The following is a 24,120-nucleotide window of genomic DNA, read 5'->3' on the forward strand; positions in this document are numbered from 1 at the left end:
TGAAATGGCCAAAATTGTGAAAATTTCAATTTTTCAAAAATGGCATTCAATATACTCTATAGTACCTACAAAGTATCAAGGTCTAATTCAACCTCCAACTAGTAAAAAAAATCGATATATTTAACGCCTCCAAAGCACCAAAATGTGGCAGCCCTTCGTGCCCATGACTTCCCGCAACCGTGTCCTGGATGGCTCCCATCTTGGTCTTGTTCGAAAGCTGGTGCTCATCCCTATATGCTGGAATTACTTACTATTGTGAAATCCTCTTGGAACATTGACATGCTATCCTTTTCTGATGCCTCGACAATGACTTCAGAATGGCTGGCGTGTACACTTCACACGCAATGTTCTCCATCCGCGTTTTTTGCCAACATGACTAGCCTTGCGGAAGTTTTCGCGATGTTTTTATGGTGCAATTCAAATTAATTATATACTGTTGAATTAAGAAAGAACTAAAATATAGAGCTATGCTATTTTTTTTATGGGTGGACCAAACCTATTAAATTTTGTGAACAATAATGTCACCTAATTATATTTCATAATTATGCCACTTCAACATAACTGAATATTTTTATATAAAATCTATACCTCAATAACAATATAAATAGCATAGCTCCCCATGGCAGGTCTTTGGTTACAGCTCCACTTTAATTGGAATAAAAAAATATTGAGGGAAGCTGTTTTAACAGCCCGTAAAGAATTACCTCTTTATGCTTGAATTATTTTTCGATAATATGAACACTAATTGAAATATACTGATACTAATTACGTTTTTGAATAGAGGAAGAAGAAATACACATCTAAATTCACTATGTGACTCTAATAATAAAAATTTTAATTTTTAAAAACCATTCTTCTCGTAACCACTGAGCAGATCCATCTCCTGCATCGAATGCTGCCACACTCCAGCAGTGGTGCCCAAAGTGCCGAGCCGTTACGCCTCTGTTATACAAAACAAATCAAAGCATGGTGTCACCAGTGGTCATGCCGCATCAAAACAACAGAACTTGCCAGCCGAAACACGAAGGACCCTTCCAACACCACGTCCCTGTAAACATCTTGATCTCATCAGCCCACATATCTTTCTGCCGCCCCCTTCTCTTGGAATTCAGTCTGTTACCCTTGATGACCACTGTATGTAAAAATACTAGAAGATATCTAAAGCGGCTGCATAGCCATCATAGTCCTCCGTAAAGTCAGCAATAAAATTCCAATAAGGAAGGGCGTCAGGCAGGAAGACATGGATCTCGCTATTGCTATTCACCGCCTGTTTACAGGAGGCATTCCGAGGCCTGAATGGGCAGCAGTTGGGAATAAGAGTAAATGGAGAATACCTAAATAATTTGCAATTCGCTGATGACATTGCCTTGCTGAGTCACTCAGGAGATGAACTGAAAAGCATGGTCGATGAGTAGACAGGCAGAGCAGACCGGTCGGTCTAAAAATTAACATGCAGAAAACCAAAGTAATGTTCCACAGTATAGCAAGGGAACAGCAAATCACAACTGGCAGCGAGGTACTGGAAGTGGTAAAGGAATCCGTCTACTTTGGGCAGGTAGTGACAGCTGATCTGGATCACGAGAGGGAAGTAACTAGAAGGATAAGAATGGCGTGGAGCGCATATGGCATGTTCTCTCAGATCATGAATGGTAGTTTACCAATATCCCTCAAGAGAAAAGTATATAAAAGCTGTATCTTACCGGTTAGAAAGCTTAGTCGGGATGGTTGGTGCATGTTGATGAAAACGACTGAGCAGCACTGACAGACAGGATGGAAGAGAAAAAAGAGAAAAACAGACACATGCGCTGGCTAGCAACGAAATATTTCATTGCAACAGGGAAGCAATATAAAGGAGGCATGGCAAGCAAAACATCTAACATATCAGGGAACATCCACAATAAGGTACTATCAAATGGTGTCACTGACTAAGATAAGCAAGCTCTTTTATCAGAGTCTGGGATTTATATTTGGCAATGTAATGGTCTTATTAACAGTCTTTGCAGGCTGTAAGCTGTATGACCATGTTATTTTTGCATGACTGGTTTTCTATATCCCTTGCATGCTGACATAGATGGTCATTGATACAGTGGCCTATCTCACAGCCTCATGACAAAGGAATCTTATGTACAGCACCACAACTCCAGCCAACAAACAAAACCAGTCCCAGTCACGCAAAAATAACATGGCCATACAGTGTACGCATTGCAAAGACTGTTAATAAGAACATTATCATTGCCAAACATAAAGCCCAGGCCTCAGGGCTCATCTGCGAGGTACACAACATATATAACTGCAATGACACCTGTCAGCCAGCCATCCGTGGCTCTGATAACACAAGAGCTTGCTTATCTTAGTGACATCACTTGGTAGTACCTGATTTTGGACTTTCCCCGATAAATTATATTGTGTTTTGCTTGCCACGCCTCCTTCATAATGCTGCCTTCCTTGTTGCAATAAATGTTCTCTTCCTTGCTGTCGGGCATGTCGGCTGGCTCGCCCCGGACGCGAGTGAAACAAGCGGTGGTTTTTGTGGAGGTTCGCGCGGCTCGGACGATGGATGAGAGACACCCCAGAGCGGCGTGAAGGGGGGTTGGAAACCGGCGCCTGGCGGAGGCCCGAAAATGAACGGCAGCCACAGGGACGCCGCGGTCATGTGCGTGTACGTGCGGGTGATCCAGCGCGCCCAAGAAACGGCCACATGCACTGACCGAGGTGGCGGCAGTTGGCGCCGGGTACGCGGTTGACGGCCGGGGCGAGATGCTGGCCCCTGCGAAATACGCCGGAGAAGGGTGTTTCCCGATAAGACCAAGGTCTGCGCGCCGCCTCCGTAACGACCGTGGGAATAAGGGAACCACCTCAAGATGCCTTCCCAGCGAGCCGACCGAGGGAGCAGTGGGGAAGCAAGGACGAGGGAGAGCAAGCTGGAAAGGAGGACCGGGAAGAGAGGAGAGACGACCAAGAAGGACAGGAGAGACGGGTTGTGGATGCCATGACGAGAGGCCGCATCCCGACGGCAGAAAAGGGCCCAAATATGTAAATAATGTAAATATATTTTCCCGTATTGTTCATTCCGTGGTGGTCCGACTTCGTCGGGAGGAGCGAGGAAGAGTTAGGAAGAACCTGTCTGACTGGCGCAGTCGACACGACCCTGACGTGAAGCGGACCCTGACTGGATGCTGGAAGAGACGACGTGAGCCCAGAGTTGAACGAACACCTCGAGCGTCGACCAAGTGACCAAGCCTTCCCCTGCTGCACGGGACCAGACAGGTGGGTGCCTGGTTGATCCTTGTTTCGTAGGCGCCATGGAAACTGTGGGGTATAACTTGCGTAGTCGTGAGGGTGAAGGAGGGGCCCAAAGCGAAGGGGATACGCAGATGGAGCTGGCGGGGACTGCAGAGGTAGAAAGCGTCAGCGAAGGGTCAGCAGTGTCCGTCGCTGACCAGATGACGTTGTTGCAGATGAAGCTCAAAATTTCTGAAAACAAATTGAAGACGGAAAGAATGCGCAGCAATCGCAATGCTGATGCCACTCATGCTATGCGCGCGCCGCCACTGGGTGCGAAGGAGGACAGGAGCACACAGCACAGTACACAGGAGTACGCGTGTGCGTACATTGATGATGTGGCGGTGCATTCAAAAACATGGGAAGAGCACTTAGAGCACCTGTCGAGGGTGTTGTCGGCTATATCGGCAGCAGGGCTCAAGGCCAAAGCGGGGAAATGCAAGTTTGCGCAGCATGAGGTGAAGTACTTGGGGCACATTGTAGGCTCTGGCAGACACGCCCCTGATCCCGAGCAAGTAGCAGCAGTCTGGGAATGCCCCAGACCAAGCACTAAGAGAGAGTTGCGCAGTTTCTTGGGGTTGGCCAATCACTACCGAGATTACGTACCGAACTACTCCTCGATAGTTTTGGCCCTCGCCGATATGACAAATCACCGGGTGCCCAGTTCAATACCTTGGACTGAAGCGGCGGATAGAGCATTTGAACAGGTGAAACAGTGCCTTGCGAAGGCACCAGTATTATTCGCTCCGGATTCCAGTAAAGCGTACATGATCGCTACAGACGCTTCAGAGTTCGCTGTGGGCGCTTGTCTGTCGCGAACCGATGCAGAGAGTCGGGAGCACCCCGAAGCATTCCTGAGCAAAAAGTTAAGCCCAACTCAGCGTCGCTGGGCAACAATCGAACGCGAGGCCTAAGCGATCATCTGGGCTCTCCAGCGCCTGGAAATGTGGTTGTTCGGGACCACAATCAAGGTGGTCACCGACCACAACCCGCTGAAGTTCCTGACTCTGACTTCGCCTCAGACTGCCCGCCTGACGAGATGGGCACTGGCATTGCAGAGATTCAATTTGATGATCGTTCATAACACGGGGTCTCTCAACACCAACACTGACGCACTATCGCAGTGCGTAGCACCAGCTCCATAGCTCCTGGCGATCAGAAGGGGGGCAGAGGGCTCTTTTAATTTGTTTTGTGTGTTCGCTTGTTGTGGTTTGCCATGGTGCCTTGGATACGGGGTCGCTAAGGCATCGACCCTAGCTGAGTACTGTGAGAAAGGGTGCTTAAATATGTAAAGTGTGCTGCGTTCCAAGATGTCACGCATCACATTGGTGGTGGAGGTGTCGGGCATGTCTGCTGGCTCGCCTCGGACGCGAGTGAAACAAGCGGTAGTTTTTATGGAAGTTCGCGCGGCTCGGACGAAGGATGAGAGACGCCCCAGAGCAGTGTGAAGGGGGGCCAGAAGCCAGCGCCTGGCGGACGGCGAAGGCCCGAAGATGAACGGCAGCCACAAGGACGCCGCGGTTATGTGCGTGTACGCACGGGTGATCCGGCGCGCCCGAGAAACGGCCGCGTGCACTGACCTAGGTGGCGGCAGTTGGCGCCGGGTACACGGTTGACGGGCGGGGCGAGATGCTGGCCCCTGCAAACTACGCCGGAGAAGGGTGCTGCCTGATAAGACCAAGGTCTCCACGCCGCCTCCGTATTGACCATGGGATTAAGGGAACCAGCTCAAGATGCCTTCCCAGCGGGCCGACCGAAGGGAGCAGTGGGGAAGCAAGGACGAGGGAGAGCAAGCTGGAAAGGAGGACCGGGAAGAGAGGAGAGACGACCAAGAAGGGCAGGAGACACGGGCTGTGGATGCCGTGACGAGAGGCCGCATCCCGATGGCAGAAAAGGGCCCAAATATGTAAATAATATAAATAAATTCTCCCGTATTGTTCATTCCATGGTGGTCCGGCTTCGTCGAGAGGAGCGAGGAAGAGTTAGGAAGAACCTGTCTGACTCTTGCTGTCTGTTAGTGCTGTTCAGTTGTTTCCATCTCAACAGTACTCACCTATGGGACAGAAACGCAGGGGCTAACGAAAAGGGTTCAACTTAAATTGAGGACAACGCAGCAAGCTGTGGAAAGGAAAATGAAAAGTGTAATGCTAAGGGCCAGGAAGAGGGCAGAAGAGGGCAGAGTAACAACTAGACAGTGAAAATCTTGATCAGGTCCCAGTTGGTTCCATTCCATTTGGAATCAACTGGGACCTAATTCAAATTGCAAGTATATTTGCAATTAGAAACGTTTCAGTGGTGTATGTGCAAGCAATTGCAAGCTCCAAATGGAATAGCAAGTGAGCCAATTGGAAGGTCCAATAGGGTGTTAATTCCAATTGGTTCCAGATACACAACTGGATATGTTCCAATTGGAAAATCAAGCCGATGATTGCCTTGACTGGGACCTGCATATTGCTCTCTGTTAATACAGAACAGTGAACTAATTAGGCGTTTGCAAAAAGGGTATAAGTGGCTTTATCTGCTGCAATTGTTTTCATCCTTTTATTCCACGAGTGTGAATAAAAAAAAACTTCACTGAACTAACAAGTGCCACTGGCTCCAGCAGGAAGGTCCTTTGCATGGAGTACACCAGGTGTCTCAGAGAAGACATTCAAAAATTTTCAGAAATAGGCTCTTTGAGGTAAAAAATACAGCTTTTGCGGCATAGTATTACCTCTGTTGGCGGACACCGGAAAGCTGGTGAACTGTCTAAAGTAGTAAGCTTGTTAACCAATTTTTAATAGTTAACATTTTAACTATAAAGGACGAACACAAAACGGATCCAAACAGAATATGAAGAAATCGGACTACACATGACTCACGAGTGACAGCAGAACCATCTCCATTGTGAAAAGAATCAAAGTCCTAGGAATGACGATCATATCCAACGGCGTAAGCAGCAAGACGGTCAACAAGCTCATGCACAAGACTGCATGAGTCTGCTCCATGCATGACTGCATGAGACAGCACAAGACTGCAAGACTGTTCGATGAGTGCTCCCATGCTGGGAGCACTCATGGAGCACGTGGCCAATCCAGCAACGCAGCTTGCCTGACGCAGTGACGCCTGCCCTTAAGACGCGTGAAATCTGCGAAGCGGGGATTGTGGCCAATTAAGTGAAGAACAGGGAAAGATGAGACAACCATAGCGCAGAATGCCAAAACAAAGAAAAACATGCCTGCGCGTTTTCTTTCTGCGAGCAGCGCACCCCTCAGAAACGTTAATAATGGACTGCTCCGCAGCCAAGGCTCCCTGCTTTTTTCTCTGCATGGGCCTTTGGCACAGCGGAACGCATGCGTCGTTTGTTCTGCTTGCGTCGCCGTGACGCTGACGCATCCTCGGCGCACCCAGTCTTGGCGGTTCTTTCAGTTCCGCTGGGGATTCTTCTGCTGACTTTCGAAGGGAACGGACCTCTCGTTCACAGTTTCTCGGACCTCCTCCCGAGCGCTTGCTCCTCGCTTGCCAGCTCTGTGCAATTATCAACTCTCGATTTGATAGCACCTAGTAGGTCGGACGTGAACACATCAACGCATACAACGCAATAGAGGCGGAAAATTTTTTCAGCCAGCATAGGCCTGTGTTGTTCAAGCATGTAGCCCAGTCGCACAGAAGCGTGTTTATTAATTTGCTGGCAAATCGTGGCCATTGGCACTAATTGCGCTTCATCTACAAACCCCAATCGCTCGAGCTTTGGCGAACTAAGTGCACTCAAGGAGCCCTATATGCCGCTCATTGCTTAGTTTTCTACATGTTCAGTTCAGTTTTTTTGTGTTCAATTACTTTAGAAGGATTAGAAGACTCTCGACCATGGAAATTTTGCAATGTCCCACGCACTGTTTTCCGTTGATTTCGTGTGATCGAGCCTGCATGTCATGCACGTTAATGCGTCTTTGCAATTACGCACTATGTATAAAGGACCAGGACGCAGGAGGACCGGGGTTCAAATCCTGGTGCCGCGCAATTCTCCACCGGGTTAAAAAAAAAAAAAAAAACCCGCGTGTCGATGGAATTGCATAACCAGGCCTGGAGTGCGGCCTTATCTCGGTGACCAGAACCGACAACGCACTCTCTCACCAGAACAGGATTTGGCCACCCTGGTGTAGTACATGGCCACAACCTTCTATGATCAAACCAATTAACCCTCGGCCCTCAGTCCCCAGCGGCTGCAAAGCAACTGACCATGGCGGCGGTCAGACCTGTGACGCAGCGGAGGGTGCTAAGAATCTCTGGCTCCGGACAGGCCGCCATTGGAATCTGAACCTGGCAACGTTTAACGCTACAACTTTAGCTAGTGAGGCTAGCCTAGCAGTGCTGTTCGAGGAACTAGCGGGAATTAAATGGGATGTGATAGGGCTTAGCGGAGTTAGGAGGACAGGTGAGGCGTATACAGTACTAAAGGACGGACACATACTGTGCTATCGCGGGTTAGAGGATAGACGAGAACTAGGTGTGGGTTTCCTCATTAATAAGGATATAGCTGGCAACGTAGAGGAGTTCTACAGTATTAACGAGAGGGTAGCAGCTATAGTAATTAGGCTGAATAGGAGGTACAAGCTGAAAGTGGTGCAGGCCTACGCACCCACATCCAGCCATGATGACCAGGCCGTTGAAAGCTTCTATGAGGACGTAGAATCAGCAATGAATAAAGTAAAATCGCAGTACACTGTACTGATGGGTGACTTCAATGCGAAGGTGGGCAAGAAGCAGGCTGACGACCACGCGGTAGGTGACTATGGGATAGGCTCTAGAAATAGCAGGGGAGAGTTATTGGTCGAATTCGCGGATAGAAATAATTTACGGATCATGAATACCTTCTTCCGCAAACGAGAAAACAGGAAGTGGACCTGGAAGAGCCCCAATGGTGAGATTAAAAATGAAATCGACTTCATACTATGCACTAAACCTGGCATCATTAAGGATGTGGCCGTCCTCGGAAGGGTGCGTTGCAGCGACCATAGAATGGTAAGGTCTAGAATTAGCTTAGACTTGAAGAGGGAACGGAAGAAGCTAGCGAAGAAGAAGACCATTAACGAGTTAGCCGTAAGAGGGAAAGCACAGGAGTTTAGGATAGCGCTGCAAAACAGATACTCGGCTTTAACTGAGGAAGATGATCTTGATGTTCATTCAATGCACGATAACCTGACATCAATAATTACGGAGTGCGCAGTAGAAGTAGGCGGTAGGACAGTTCGAAAAGATACCGGGAAGCTATCTCAGGTGACGAAAGATCTGATTAAGAAGCGCCAAAACATGAAGGCATCTAACACTACCGATAGAATAGAACTAACGGAGCTATCAAAGTTAATAAATAAGCGCAAGGTAGCCGACATAAGGAAGTTTAATATGGAGAGAATCGAGCATGCTATAAAGAACGGAGGTAGCCTAAAAACAGTGAAGAGGAAACTAGGCATAGGTAAAAACCAGATGTATGCATTAAGAGACAAGCAGGGCAATGTCATTAGCAATATGGATAAGATAGTTAACGTAGCCGAAGAGTTCTACACAGACCTGTACAGTAGCCAATGTAATCAGAGCGCTAATGAGAAAGACAGCAGTGCACAGCAATACGTCATCCCGCCAGTTACGAAAGATGAAGTAAAGAAAGCCTTAGAAGCAATGAAAAGGGGAAAAGCAGCTGGGGAGGATCAGGTAACAGCAGATCTGTTGAAGGATGGAGGGGACATCGTGCTAGAGAAACTAGCCACCCTGTATACGCAATGCCTTATGACCTCGACTGTACCAGAAGCTTGGAAGAATGCAAACATTATCTTAATTCATAAGAAGGGAGACGCCAAGGACTTGAAAAATTACAGGCCGATCAGCTTACTATCCGTTGCCTACAAAGTATTTACTAAGGTGATCGCTAATAGAGTCAGGGCAACGTTAGACTTTAATCAACCAAATGATCAGGCAGGCTTTCGTAAAGGATATTCTACAATAGATCATATTCACACTATCAATCAGGTGATAGAGAAATGCGCAGAATATAACCAACCTCTATATATAGCTTTCATTGATTACGAGAAAGCATTCGACTCAGTGGAAACCTCAGCAGTCATACAGGCATTGCGTAATCAGGGGGTAGAAGAGCCTTATGTCAAAATACTGGAAGATATATATAGCAACTGCACAGCTACTATAGTCCTCCATAAAGTCAGCAATAAAATTCCAATAAGGAAGGGCGTCAGGCAAGGAAAGGAGACACGATCTCGCCAATGCTGTTCACCGCATGTTTGCAGGAGGTATTTCGAGGCCTGAATTGGGAAGAGTTGGGAATAAGAATAAATGGAGAATACCTAAATAATCTGAGATTTGCTGATGACATTGCCTTGCTGAGTCACTCAGGAGGTGAACTGCAAATCATGATCAACGAGTTAGACAGGCAGAGCAGATCGATGGGTCTAAAAATTAACATGCAGAAAACCAAGGTAATATTCAACAGCCTAGCAAGGGAACAACAGTTCACAATTGGCAGCGAGAGCCTAGAAATGGTGCCGGAATACGTCTACTTAGGGCAGGTAGTGACAGCTGATCCGGATCATGAGAGGGAGATAACTAGAAGGATAAGAATGGGGTGGAGCGCATATGGCAAATTCTCGCAGATCATGAGTGGCAGTTTACCAATTTCCCTCAAGAGGAAAGTGTACAACAGCATAATCTTACCGGTACTCACCTACGGGGCAGAAACGTGGAGGCTAACGAAAAGAGTTCAGCTTAAGTTAAGGACAACGCAGCGAGCCATGGAAAGAAAAATGATAGGTGTAACGTTAAGAGATCGGAAGCGGGCAGAGTGGGTGAGGGAACAAACACGGGTTAATGACATCCTAGTCGAAATCAAGAGAAAGAAATGGGCTTGGGCAGGGCATGTAATGCGAAGGCAAGATAACCGCTGGTCTTTAAGGGTAACGGAGTGGGTTCCAAGAGAAAGTAAGCGTAGCAGGGGGCGGCAGAAGGTTAGATGGGCGGATGAGATTAAGAAGTTTGCAGGCAAAGGGTGGATGCAGCTGGCAAAGGATAGGGTTAATTGGAGAGACATGGGAGAGGCCTTTGCCCTGCAGTGGGTGTAGTAGGGCTGATGATGATGATGATGATGACTATGTATAAAAACTGAGGTGTGAATGTTTTATTTGTTCAGGACCTGTGCAATCGATATCTGCGGTGACCAAAGTTTGTTTAAAAAGTGGGTAACGTATCTATCTTACTGTGAAGGAAGGATGCATTTCTAAGTTAGAAAGTATACATACAGGAGTGTGCAGAAACCGCTTCAGGCAGTCTGATTTTATTGTTGTGGCAAGCAACAGCTTGCTCCGCGACAGAGTGATTTGTCCAGCTTTGGGAGCAAACCAGCTGGAACTAACCAAACATGCAAATTTCACACCTGTAAACACAGCTTCGCCAGCGCATCGAGTCCATGCATGCACCTAGTGGGCTCTTTCTCTGATCAAGCGCGTCCTTCATGCAGGAGGGAAGGATCCATGCTACCGTCAATGCTGTTGTGTCAAGAGGAATTCAGGATCTTTCACCCTATTTATACAACTTTTTTTCCTGGCTTTCCACGCAACGACATGCTGCAAAATAAACATGCAATTCAATTTAATATCGCACATAGGAAATATGAAAAAAAAACCGAGTTCTTGCTTGCAATAATTTTGAATTATATATGTCTTCTTTCTTCTTGTTAATACAACAGGATAGATAAGCGGGCGAGTTGGTGATACATAATGCAAAAAAAAACAGCGCGAACAAACGAGGACTAGACGAAGAATACACAGGAACAAGCGCTGACTCTCAACTAAAGTTTAATCACAGGAAGCACACTTATAAAAGGAAACAGAAAACGAAAAAAACACAAAATCAGAACGCATGTGTTACTATGTGATGTCCAGATATGCAACCTCACAGTCACGCAGGAGCAGGGATGGTTGGCTGACACATAATCTTGGTTTCTTTGTCATGTTATACGCCTCGATAATTTCCCTGGTCAACTGGTCGGGGTGTTTGTACAAAATGTCAGTAAAATGCAAGGACGGAAAACATGATTGACACTCTCGGCAATGATCAACTAGATTAGTGGAGCGATTAGATTCTGAAGAATTGAGATGTTCTCCGAGTCGTGTGTTAATACAACGTCCCGTTTGCCCAATGTATATCTGACCACAGGATAGGGGGATTTTATAAACTACCCCTTTGGAGCACGGCACAAAACTTTTAGCGTGCTTAACACCACAGGACGCTACAGATTTCTTGGGGTTGCGGGACTTATTTTCTACTGCTGAACAAATTTTACTGAGCTTATTCGGGGCCGAAAAAACCACATCAACTTTATACCTATGGGCCACATTTTTAAGACCATGAGACAGGCGATGTACATAGGGAAGGACTGCGAACTTTTTCCGTTTCTGTTCTTTCTGTGAAGACGGCAGCAATGTCGGCGCTTTAAGCTTTTTAATTATTTTATTGCAACCCAAAGTGATAAGCTCAGCTGGATATCCTGCTTCCTTTAGTCTCTTAGCCTGATTATCAAAGCTTTCTTGCATAGCATGGTGACAAGATTTTGACAACGCAGATGACAAGGATGAAACAACAATTCCACATTTCACTACCTTAGAATGATGTGACTTATAGTTCAGCAGCGGTTTGTTGGCACGTGGCGCGTAATTCCAACACATGTGTCCCTTCCCCTCAGTCAAACATAAATCTAAAAATTGTATCTGGTTATCGACCGGTACCTCAGTGGTGAACTGTAAACCCCGTGCATTAGCTTTAAATGCTTCTAACACTGTAGACATGTGCTTAGCATAGTCCGTTTTTTCAATGAGGATTAAAAAATCATCGACGTATCTGAAAATTCGGTACGGCATTCCACACAAATCTTTCTGGATAGCTCTATCCACGAATGACAGAAAAATATCACTAAGCGCAGGCGCTACTTTAGACCCAATACAAACACCCGCTTTCTGGGTATAGAGTGTGCCTTCCCATTCAACAAAGGTAGATTTAACATAAAAAGACAACAGCTCAAGGAACCCAGATACAGCAATACCACAAACACTTATAAACTGTTCTTCATCATTGTCCGAAGTGATGCAATCAGAAACAGCAGTCATCATTTCCTTCATCAGCCCTTCTTCAGATGGGCCCAAAATTCTGTGTTGAGCCACACCTGCGAGGGGAAGAAAAGGTGACCATGGCGCGATCGATTTCTCGCCTGGCACCGGATGAGTCTCGACCCAGGTGCGTAGAGGAATGTACAGCGGTTTTAGCCAGGACCTCTACGGCGGTCAAGCATGGAAAGGGATTCGGATCACTGATTAACTTCCTTGTCTCGAATAACTTGCGACTGGTAACTGCGGATAAAGAAGGGTGTTTTGTAGTCATACCTGAATCATTATTTTCGGATAAAGCATTAGTAGCCATCGAGAAGAACTTTCAGCCGGTCTCGGCGAAGTTACAGAAGGTAAAAAGCAGAGCGGTGCAACTGCTTGAACAATTGAATCTGGATCGACTTAAAGGGAGTGTAGTTAAGGCAAAAAGCAGCTGTTTAAAGATTTTCTTCTCTGCTAAGACACATAAAACGGGATTACCATTTAGGGCCATAGTGACGGAAAAGAGCACCTGGCAACACGAAATTTCTGGATATTTGCAGAAACATTTGGCAGCTTTATCTATTAATGATCCTTTTAAGGTACCAAACTCTGAGTGTGTCGTCAAGTTTTTACAGGTGCATAACCCAGGTTCATGCTCGGCTTTCAGCATTGATGTGGTAGATTTATACTACTCCCTGCCGCACAAGGAAATGATGACTGCTGTTTCTGATTGCATCACTTCGGACAATGATGAAGAACAGTTTATAAGTGTTTGTGGTATTGCTGTATCTGGGTTCCTTGAGCTGTTGTCTTTTTATGTTAAATCTACCTTTGTTGAATGGGAAGGCACACTCTATACCCAGAAAGCGGGTGTTTGTATTGGGTCTAAAGTAGCGCCTGCGCTTAGTGATATTTTTCTGTCATTCGTGGATAGAGCTATCCAGAAAGATTTGTGTGGAATGCCGTACCGAATTTTCAGATACGTCGATGATTTTTTAATCCTCATTGAAAAAACGGACTATGCTAAGCACATGTCTACAGTGTTAGAAGCATTTAAAGCTAATGCACGGGGTTTACAGTTCACCACTGAGGTACCGGTCGATAACCAGATACAATTTTTAGATTTATGTTTGACTGAGGGGAAGGGACACATGTGTTGGAATTACGCGCCACGTGCCAACAAACCGCTGCTGAACTATAAGTCACATCATTCTAAGGTAGTGAAATGTGGAATTGTTGTTTCATCCTTGTCATCTGCGTTGTCAAAATCTTGTCACCATGCTATGCAAGAAAGCTTTGATAATCAGGCTAAGAGACTAAAGGAAGCAGGATATCCAGCTGAGCTTATCACTTTGGGTTGCAATAAAATAATTAAAAAGCTTAAAGCGCCGACATTGCTGCCGTCTTCACAGAAAGAACAGAAACGGAAAAAGTTCGCAGTCCTTCCCTATGTACATCGCCTGTCTCATGGTCTTAAAAATGTGGCCCATAGGTATAAAGTTGATGTGGTTTTTTCGGCCCCGAATAAGCTCAGTAAAATTTGTTCAGCAGTAGAAAATAAGTCCCGCAACCCCAAGAAATCTGTAGCGTCCTGTGGTGTTAAGCACGCTAAAAGTTTTGTGCCGTGCTCCAAAGGGGTAGTTTATAAAATCCCCCTATCCTGTGGTCAGATATACATTGGGCAAACGGGACGTTGTATTAACACACGACTCGGAGAACATCTCAATTCTTTAGAATCTAATCGCTCCACTAATCTAGTCGATCATTGCCGAGAGTGTCAATCATGTTTTCCGTCCTTGCATTTTACTGACATTTTGTACAAACACCCCGACCAGTTGACCAGGGAAATTATCGAGGCGTATAACATGACAAAGAAACCAAGATTATGTGTCAGCCAACCATCCCTGCTCCTGCGTGACTGTGAGGTTGCATATCTGGACATCACATAGTAACACATGCGTTCTGATTTTGTGTTTTTTTCGTTTTCTGTTTCCTTTTATAAGTGTGCTTCCTGTGATTAAACTTTAGTTGAGAGTCAGCGCTTGTTCCTGTGTATTCTTCGTCTAGTCCTCGTTTGTTCGCGCTGTTTTTTTTGCATTGTTAATACAGACTGTTAAAAGTGCAATATTCACTGCAACTGCATCTAACGTAAGACGCAGTTTCAAATAAGGGTACGCCGGCCTCGTTGACTCAACACTAGCAATGGCGTGCGGGCTTTGAGACGATGACGTTGAAAAATACGGATGGCATTGCATGCTGCATTTAAAGGAATGGCATTACGCAGCTGGCCGAGGGTCTTTTGTGATTATATTTCAATGCACGCAGTTGTTACCGTCAGCGCTCACGATAGTTTGCACTGGTAGAGAAGGTGGTGAACACATTTGTGCGTTCAGCACAAAACAACCATTCGCAACCCTACCAGGTGAATTTGCGTCCACTTGAAAATAAAATAGCGATGATAATGCGTGATACTTAAAGCGGCCCATTAAAACGACAATGGCATAGTTCGACTTTCCAACCCATTTTGCAGTGACGATTGTTGCCATCATCAGCGCCAAACTTCAAGCGAAGCTGAGGACACAGTAGGAGAATGCTGGCGCTGCCTGAAAGGACCTACATTTGGTAAAAAGATAAGCAGTGCAAGCAGCGCAGCTGCTGAAGCTTGGCTTCTGAAATTCCAGTCGTGAAATTCATGACAGCTACACTGGTGCCTAGAAAGCACGCACAGCAAATGATGCACCAGCTCGACCAAACCAAGATGGAAACCGGAAGCTACGTGCGCGGTGTTGCCAGACTGCCAACCAGTTTCGCGTATTGTCTGTCTATTGCACTCTAGTTGGAATGCTCCTTATAAATTAAGGCACGACAACTACAGAATTCCATTTGTGCAGACTAGCTATGGAACAAAGATACTTTCTATCCCGGGTCATTCCACGCCAAACGTCCCAGACGTTGCGCTCGACCATCTCCAATTTGTTCAAAAGAATCCACGATAACTTATCCTAATCTGCGTAATCAAAGCCCGAAATATTTTTTTCCGAAAAAAACTTATTCGTGAGGTGAGGGCAGTTTGAACATTTAGAAAAGGCGAGAAACCATGCACTGCTCAATAATTAATAAAAAATTCAGATTTTTAGAAAACACTTCACCAGTTTTTTCATTGACGTTTGCAGAGATAATGTCTTTCGATATAATTTGGAGCATGCAGCTTTATAGGGCATAAATATTTGAAAAAAAAAAATCGAAAAAGAAAGTATGAAAATGTACCATTTTTGCCGTTTTTTGTTTTAAATATCAACTTGCTCTCGGAAATAACCGTTTCTTTTCCTGAATGTTTACTACCTGTAAGAAATGTTACAGATCATGAAACTGCATACATCGAAGTAAAAAAAACACTAAAGTTGCAAAAAGTGCATTTTGAGCCATAAACACTCGTTAATTTCATCCTGAGGTGGTCCAAGTAAAAATACAAGCAATAACGGGTTACGTAGAACAGTTTATTGCCTTTCATGTCTGAAATTTTTGTCGAGGTAATTTTTGTTTAAAGTGAGAAAAAAATTTTTGAAGTTGAGCCCTCGCGCCGCAAGTTTTGTCGTCTCCTAACGCCACTTCACCGCAGAGGACGACACTGCCGACACTGTGGCCGGATGAAATCTATAGTTCTTGTCCTTAAGTAAGGTTTGTGCTGCCAGCAAGCATGGGAATGTTGAGTAGTCGAACAGGTATTCTTGGGAAAAGATTTTCTTAACGCTGCAAGGGCGGCACATGCTTAAGTGAGCTAGTTCGGTGTGCTTCTGTCGCAGTCAGTCATTCTTGTCAGCACCATGACAGGCGTAAGCACCAGCATAAAAGCTTGTAAGGCGCAGATCTGGAAATGACCAGAACGATCCTGTGTTGAAACAATCCCCGATGCAGCAGCACCACGTGGTACCTGACCCTTGTGGCCGTCAGAGGCTCATGTCCGGTTGTTTCCGATGTGATGTCTTGGTTGAATCTCATTCAATCAGCGCAATTTCTGCATTTACTCCAGTGACAACTGTAGATGAGCCACTATGCTGGTGAAGCACCTTCATGCAAGCGACGCACCTACGGGCGAGTGAGCCGCGTCACCGCCAGCGCATCTCGTGTTACTCGCCGCAGCGGTGTGCACTTCGCACCTTCACGTGCGCTCCGAGGTGAGCGCTCTCTGCAATATTATTCAGATATAAATAAAGAACTTGTGATACGCCTGCCATGCCGGCTGGTCATCCCTCCTCGTGGTCCATGCATCCTTGTTTCATTGCCTGCATTTGTCCCCTGTCCCTAAATAAACTACTACTAGCCATGTCCTTTTACCGGCAATTGTACCTGATACCCAGACATGTTCGTTGCAAGTTGACTTTATTCTTTGCCAATCTGCTCATTAATGTATCAACATACCTACTCCTCCGTCCTTCCTCTCCGTTGTTGTTCTGTTGCTCCCTGCCCAGACGTAGCCATCAATAAACGGTGGATCTTCTAGATCCCTGAGATGTGTCTCGCACAGAGCGTATACACCTGTTTCTTCGTCCTTTGACTAGATGTTCTATTTCTAACCACTTTGCTCTCTTTCTACCGCCTTGCATGTTTATGTGCATGATCCTGGTGCTAAATTTTTTTTTTGTAGTTTTCTTCCTGGACCTCCTTGTGGCCATTTCGTTACGGTCAGCCACCATTGTTACACTTTCTACTTTGCTTCTACCTAACCCTACGCCCCGAGCCGCAGTGGACACCCAAAAAAAGCTACTGCCCGGCCTGCCAGGCGCCACCCGATCTCAGCTCCTAGCCTTTCATTAAAATGGATGCCATCTTGTGTAAAGAGAAGGGACACACACACAGCGCTGCGTTCGTATCTTTTTCGCTGTTTAGAAGAAGTATGAACGACCAACTAGCCCGTACATCTACCCTTTTTACCCTCTATGCTGGCTTTCCGCTTTATACGTACTGTGAGCGGGTGCCGAGACTGGTGCCACTTGGTGGTCGCCATTGGCGACACAATTGTGGCCTACCCGTTTGGTACAGAGGGTTTGGAGTGGTGGCAAGCGAATCGGCAGGATTCGGCACACAAAGCGGTTAGTCAAGTTGGAGCCTGGGGCCATATTCCGGGTTTGTGCCATAATCTGCCACAGAGGCTATAGCTGATTGGTCAAAACGCTGAAAGCGAATGTGGTGATTCAAAGTAAGTGAAAAGGGTCGAAGAAACCGTAGGGTGACGTCAATCACATAGCGTACGCAGCAGATGCTCAAGGATAGTCAACCAGAGAGTTTCTTACTACTAACTAGAGAAAAAGCTGGCGGTGCTGCACCTCGGCCCCCATTAGGGTGCCTCGATGCGCACGCCACCCTCCGCCGCTCCGTGCAGGGTGGGGACATCCTTTGAAATGGTCAGTGTCGACTCGGCATGGGCGCGCGTCATATTTGTGCCCACTCCCTGTACCGCCTGCGTCAGTTGCATGTGCAGCGGCCTGTTTCCCGTCTACTGCAATTTTTATTGGCCGCAAGACAGGTAAAACATGCCGGAATGTTGCATGCCTGCGTGCAAAGAAGTCAACGGACGTGGAAGCAAAACGTGTGCTGGAGTCAACTTAAAGTGACACCACAGTTTTGGTAGTGCACATCAAGCTTGTGTGTACTGTACTTAATTTGTTCTGGAGCATTTGCATATTTTCCGCATATTGTAATAAATTGGTGGAGTGGTGTCGCAAAGCTTTTTTCTCTCTACACTATGCTTTTTGTGTATTCTTTAGGTGACTGCTACATAAATGGTTTGCTGTAATAGAAAAATAAACATTCACTTAATGCGACGCGAACTTTTTGCCAAAGTAAGCAAAATAGGTTGGAATTGTTCATTTCACTGGGAGTTTCTAACGGCTGCGCTTCGAGCAAACTTCTTTGGCAGGCTAAGAAAATGCTGTTCAACGCAGTCCCGCTGCAGTGGCTCAGTAGTTAAGGTGCTCGACTACTAAACCGGAGTAGCCGGGTTCGAACCCGACTGCGGCGGCAACGTTTCGATGGAGGCAAAACGCAAAATGTGGCTGTGTGCTGTGCGGTCTCCGAAACCATTCACTATGGCACTTCTCTCTCTCCCTACCCTACTGCTTCGCCTACGGCACGGTTGAGATGTCCTCCTAAAAGAGAGTGATACGTTACTCCGTGTTCGTTTCCTATAGACCGTTTACAGAGAGCAGTTCGCCTAGTCGACACTCGCGGCGCCACCGCCATCGCGACATCAGTGGCCTTCTGGATAGCAGGCGACTGCAGGTGGTGCCTACGGGCTGCTGACTTCGCTGCTGTATCCTCTGTGTTCTGCGGCCAAAATGTGGAAAAGCAGAGGCAAAACGTGTTCCGTGTTCGATTGTAAGAACTGCGACGCAGATTTGAAGGTTTGGAATGTATCTGTTTGCGAAACGCACGGGCCTCAATTTCACGAAGATTGTCCGTGCACTAGGCCTTTTGCAATGCATAGATTTCCGCAAGGAGAGAAGAACAAGTTGGTACGACAGCACTGGATTGCGAATCTACAGAGGAAAGACTTCAACCCCGGCTCATCGGCTAGGGTGAGTCATGCTGCGACCCGCCGCATATGTTTACGATGGTTGAACGGCTGGTATTAGCTCCTGATGTTCGACTTTGCAAAACCAAAATAAAAGGACTGCTTATTAAATGTCTCCACAGTTCCAACCTTTTTTGATCTAACATGAGTGGCGCAGAAGCATGCAGTGAGGAATATTGTCACTTGTGCTGATAGTTTTACGTTGCATTTTACTAGCGGCTGCCAGTTTTGGCTTACTGTCCACGCTGGAAACTTTGCTTATCGTACGCAAGGCTACCGCAGTAGATCGCGCGATGCCATGCAGCAGCTGTAGGTTAAACGCAAAAGAGCTTTTCTCAAGTGTTAACTTGTGTGCAAACGAGTGCACGTTGAATCTCGCGCTCCTTGCGGCAGGCTACAAAAACCATAAATTCGGAAACCCTTTCCGCAAGCGAGTAAAAGTTCGATTTCATGCAAAGTCGAACATCAGGAGCTAATACCAGCCGTTCAGCCATCGTAAACATATGCGGCGGGTCGCAGCATGACTGACGCGGCCGATCAGACACAAATAATTAGTTTTCATTATTTGTCAGCAACTGGTACGCAGGTGTTGGGGATTTTTTGCAGAATGAGGCCGTTACGAGCCAGCTGCACAAAAAGTACAACTTTGCGCAACTAACTTGTGCTGCAATCAAATCTGGGAAGTTCTCGCTTTAAACTCACGCACGAAAACAGTCATAAGCACACCAGGACAGAAATCCAAGCAGTGTTTTTGGCTTTAGAAAAGCGGGAAAAGACAGACAGCGAGCATAGCATCGTCACCAAGCAAAGCGATGTGGCGTGAAGGCTCACAGAAAAACAAGAGCAAAGAGTCCTAAAATACAAAAAAAAACAGCGCACTTACACGGCCGCTGAAGCTTCGGCCAAAGCTTGGTGTCATCCACCCATCCTGCATCCATTTTGCGAGCAAAAATAAGTACTATCGCAGTAAAACGCGCTTGGAGATGAGGCTTCCGCACAGGCAGGCAGCGGAGTCAGAAGGCCAGCAATGGAAGAGTGGTCACGTGACCAAATATGGCGGCGCCCATGCTTCCGCGCTGTAAAGCGTCTATAACCACAATTATTATTTTTAAGGCCCGATAAAATGTCGACTTTACATGAACAAGTTTCGCAAAATATGGTATAATACTGGATGTCGCAAATACCGCACTTTCGCATCGTTTGTGTGTGTGCACACCCGACGAATAACTTCCTTATAAATGGCAGCCACAGAGGTCCTTGGCTTCGCCAAAAGTATGATACTTTATTGTTTGAGTCATTCACCATCCATTTATATTGACACGTGTCGCTCCGTGAACAAAACAGCTAACTTTAAAGGAAGCGCATTCAGCCCCAGTGCGCGCTCCTGACGTGCGCATCAAGGCACCCTAGCCACCATGGGCGCTCAAAGCATCATGGGGCAATAAGCTACTTGGTGCGGGACAGTCGGTTTTTTTCAGGAACACAGAGTGGCGTTACTAAGATGCCCCATTCCGCCCATGGCACGCCCCACGCGCAGACGACTTTGGCGCAAACGTAGTGCACAAGAGCCATAGAAGCGAAAACGCAACAGCAACAACAGCACACGACGCCGATAAAAGGTTTTTGGTTTCCCAAGTACCATTAACATGTTCAATAACATTTTTTTGCAAACATATTTCTCTTTAAAAATGCATCTGTTAAGCACGAAATGTTGGGTTTTGTGGTGTACAATAGTTGGCCAACAGGGGAGCAAGCCATCGCTTATTTTGGGCAAACTTTACATTTACATGCTTTCCTGCTCGTTTGTTGAAATTTAAAGACAGGATATTGAGCATTAGGACATTCTTGATTATCGAACAACGTTTGTTTTTCCTTACTTCTGGCCAAAAGTTGTGGTTCTGCAGTTGGTTGCTCTCCGCCTCATGATGCTTGGAGCACCCATGGTGGCTGAGGTGCTCTCGAGGAAGCTCCATGCAAACTCCCATAGGCTGGGGCGCCAGCTTTCCCTCTAATTAATAGCAAGGCGGCGTGCTCTGAAGCGAAGCCTATCTCCTCGAGGTGAACTCGTCTGTGTTGCTACGCTTTTTGGCACGTGAACTGGCTATAGACTGGGTACGGGGCTTTCGCTTCGTCTTATCTTGCCTATAACAAATTCGATGGACTATAAATTTGGCCTGTTTTTTATTTCTTTGGATGATTCAGTAGCTCTTAGGCCTAACGTGCACCGGTTTGTTGTAGAAATTGTTCTCTTCATTCATACCGGATGGCGCCATCACTATCACCGAAGTCACTTGTCTGCGTACGTTCAATGATGTAACATAAACCATAATGTCCAGCAAAATGCTTGCATTTACTGCACGCAAACGTGCATTTCCTATTCTAGAACTCTCTATTAGCTGTCGAAGCATCCTGCATCATGATCGTGTGTAATGCCTGGCAGCGTGAAAGCGCTCATGTGCATTGATGGTCATTCGCCGGCCACGCGCTACTACGCTCACGCGTTTCACATGCCAGAGGTGGTTTTTCAGCGTCCTTTACGGTTCTCGATAGCCGCGGTGGTGTGGCTCAACATTGAGCTCGCGAGTTAGCTTGAAAGTTAGTTTTCAGGCGTCAGTGTGAGCATGCGTACGCTTCGTACCATGGCGAACCTATGAAAACTTCGTCTGCGAAGTCTCCCAACGCATATGTAAAGAGAAATACAGCAAGAAGATTTGTTAGCTCATCCCTTTTATTCATCTGCTGCAGAAAAATTAAAACCCTAACAGCGGAATCTCGCGGTTCTTGCAGTGCCTGCATAAAAGGAATGAAAAGCGTAAATTACCGTCTGCACAACCTTCCGATAACAGCGCCAACTTACGTTCAGTGATGTTGTTGATGGCAATTCGTCACGGCGTCTTGGTTCAGCATGGCACGGAACGCGCATTGTGCAGCGAGTGAGTGCATGCCACAAATTTTCCTCTCCGTTCCCTTTTCCCCTCAAAATAAATGTAAAACGCCGTGTTGTGCGAACAAGCGAGCTACCTTTTATTTACCAACGGCGAGTGACGACTGTAGCGGCCGCCTTCTGCCACTGCAAAGCCATGCGTAGTTGCGTACAATGTTTTCTTCTTGAAATACATCTCTGGCCTTTAGGTGCAGAAAAGAGTATCTGAACTATTGTTCCTATTTGTTGAAGTCCATTTGGTCAGTAAAGGAGCTTTGATATTACCCCTTTACGGTGGAATCCGATGCACAACTAAACTTGTGGCTGAATTTTTCTTGTCGCATTGGTCGTGTTCCAATTCTTGGCAAAGTGCAATAGCGCCGCTGGATGTTTTACTGCAGCAACCGCAGTGCAGTGACATCCTGCTGCCGCTCACAGTCGCAACCAAACTGACATCCGTTATTGGCATTTCGACCAATCAGGTATGGCTGCTGTGGCAGATTATGACGCTTTTTATTATGACACAAACTAGGAATACGGCCCCTGGTCTGTGTGTGAGGGACGACGACTTTTGGTCCTCGAAACCGTAATGGGGGCAACCTTTAGAAGGCCGTGGCGGGCGAATCACTGGTCGCAGAGGAATGCAGGTGGCACCAAATGAATTGTGATGTACACTAAATATCCGAATTTTGGACCTGGGAGTGAAATTCGGATATAATGAATTTGAGCCTCGGATATAACGAAGGTGCACGTTAATAATCATTGTTGATACTAATGTAAGGCATAGTGAAAGCATAGGTGAAAACAACTTAGCTAACGCTCTTCATTTGATTTCGCATTCGCGAATCATTCCTTATTTTTTTTTAGAATATAAATACGGGTAATAAATTTGGGGTGCATAAATTACGCAAGTAAATCGGGTAAATCTGCATTTCTTGTGTAGCCCCAGAGATTTTGTGCTGCGCACTGAGTGGGGAGCACCCCAGTTCTGATTGGGCCCGCATGGCGAGGCGGCAGCTCCCTTCGTGGACGTAAGCGCCATGCAGCTAACGACTAACAGCCACATGCCGACTGGTTTGTCACCACAGATCCAAGCAGCAAACAGAAAAATGAGAGCGGCAAAGAAATCTCACTGCTTGCCAGGACTGGCTTCACTCTCAGTGCTGCTGACTGACCCGCCGTAGGGAGGCTCTGCAAAAAGCAAACACATCAGCGCTCAGCTGCTGCAGCCTCAAGAGCAATGGGTGGCACCACGCACCCTGCTTGTCGCGCATCCAGAGGAAGGAGTGGTTTGCCCGGGCAGGGCTGGCGTTAGCCGCCTTGGTGGCAACAACAGGGGCAGTGGTGCAGCGCGCCTCCAGGTTGCGCACAGCTACTTGCACGGCCGTCAGCGGCCTCTGCTGCACTGACACGGAGTGTGTACGCCGCACAGAAGCCACGGGTGGTCGATTGACGCCGGACGCAGCACGGAAGGACCGCCGGTTGGTGACGCCAGGCGCTGCCCTCCTCACCACAGTAGTGGGCTCGGTAACGCTCAGCTGCTCGAAACTCTTTGCCAGGGACGCCACCCGCGAACCGGGCCTTGGAACTGCGCCACAATGCATTGCACAGCTTGTAACACTATTCGCGCAGCAGCAATTTCATGATCCCACTGATGTCAAGTGTTCCCATTCATGCCGGCTCATACTCAACCTATGAGCCGGAGGGGGCCAGCCGCTCCCATCTTGACCGCAGTCTACTTTGTTATCCGACTGAGGGAGTATTAAGAACCCCACCCGAAGGATGAGAGGTGGCTCTAAACTGCCTTTTCGTAGGGCTCCTGCCACACTAGAAGCAGCTTTGCCGCAGAGCTTGGAACAAAATGGCAGACCTTCGCGCAACTCTCCTCTCTGCGGGAGCATAAGACCAAGACCAGCTTTCATAAGGTCTATTCACCACCTTAGGTTGCAGCGATTGCGTAGAGGTAGAGCGTCTGCCTCGCATGCAAGATGTCCGGGGTTCGAACCTTGGTGCCACGCAATTCTCTACCAGGTTTGAAAAAACCGACAATGCACGCACTCACCACAACAGGATTTGGCCACCCTGGTGTAGCACTTGGCCACGAGCTTCTATGAATAAACCAAGTAACCCTCGGCCCTCGTTCCACAGCGACTGCAGAGCAACTGACCAAGGCGGCGGTCAGACCTGTGACACAGCGGAAGGTGCCAAGAATCTCTGGC

General features: G+C 46.9%; 1 protein-coding gene across 5 annotated transcripts in view; it reads right to left on the reverse strand.

Annotated features, from left to right (window-relative positions):
• The window catches only part of Exn (Ephexin), a 140,938-nt gene that overhangs the window by 86,749 nt on the left and 30,069 nt on the right, over positions 1-24,120 (reverse strand). For 4 of the 5 annotated variants that reach the window (XM_077655704.1, XM_077655705.1, XM_077655702.1 and 1 more), the window contains exons 3-4: positions 23,160-23,489; positions 23,035-23,092 (exon numbers count right to left, since the gene is read on the reverse strand). In XM_077655704.1, the coding sequence (XP_077511830.1) occupies positions 23,035-23,092; positions 23,160-23,489 (388 nt within the window). Of the gene's footprint in view, positions 1-1,700; positions 1,806-23,034; positions 23,093-23,159; positions 23,490-24,120 lie in introns of those variants that run through there. The other variant, XM_077655706.1, reaches the window with a different exon arrangement.

This window comes from Amblyomma americanum, chromosome 2 (assembly GCF_052857255.1).
Source record: "Amblyomma americanum isolate KBUSLIRL-KWMA chromosome 2, ASM5285725v1, whole genome shotgun sequence".
NCBI lineage: Eukaryota > Metazoa > Arthropoda > Arachnida > Ixodida > Ixodidae > Amblyomma > Amblyomma americanum.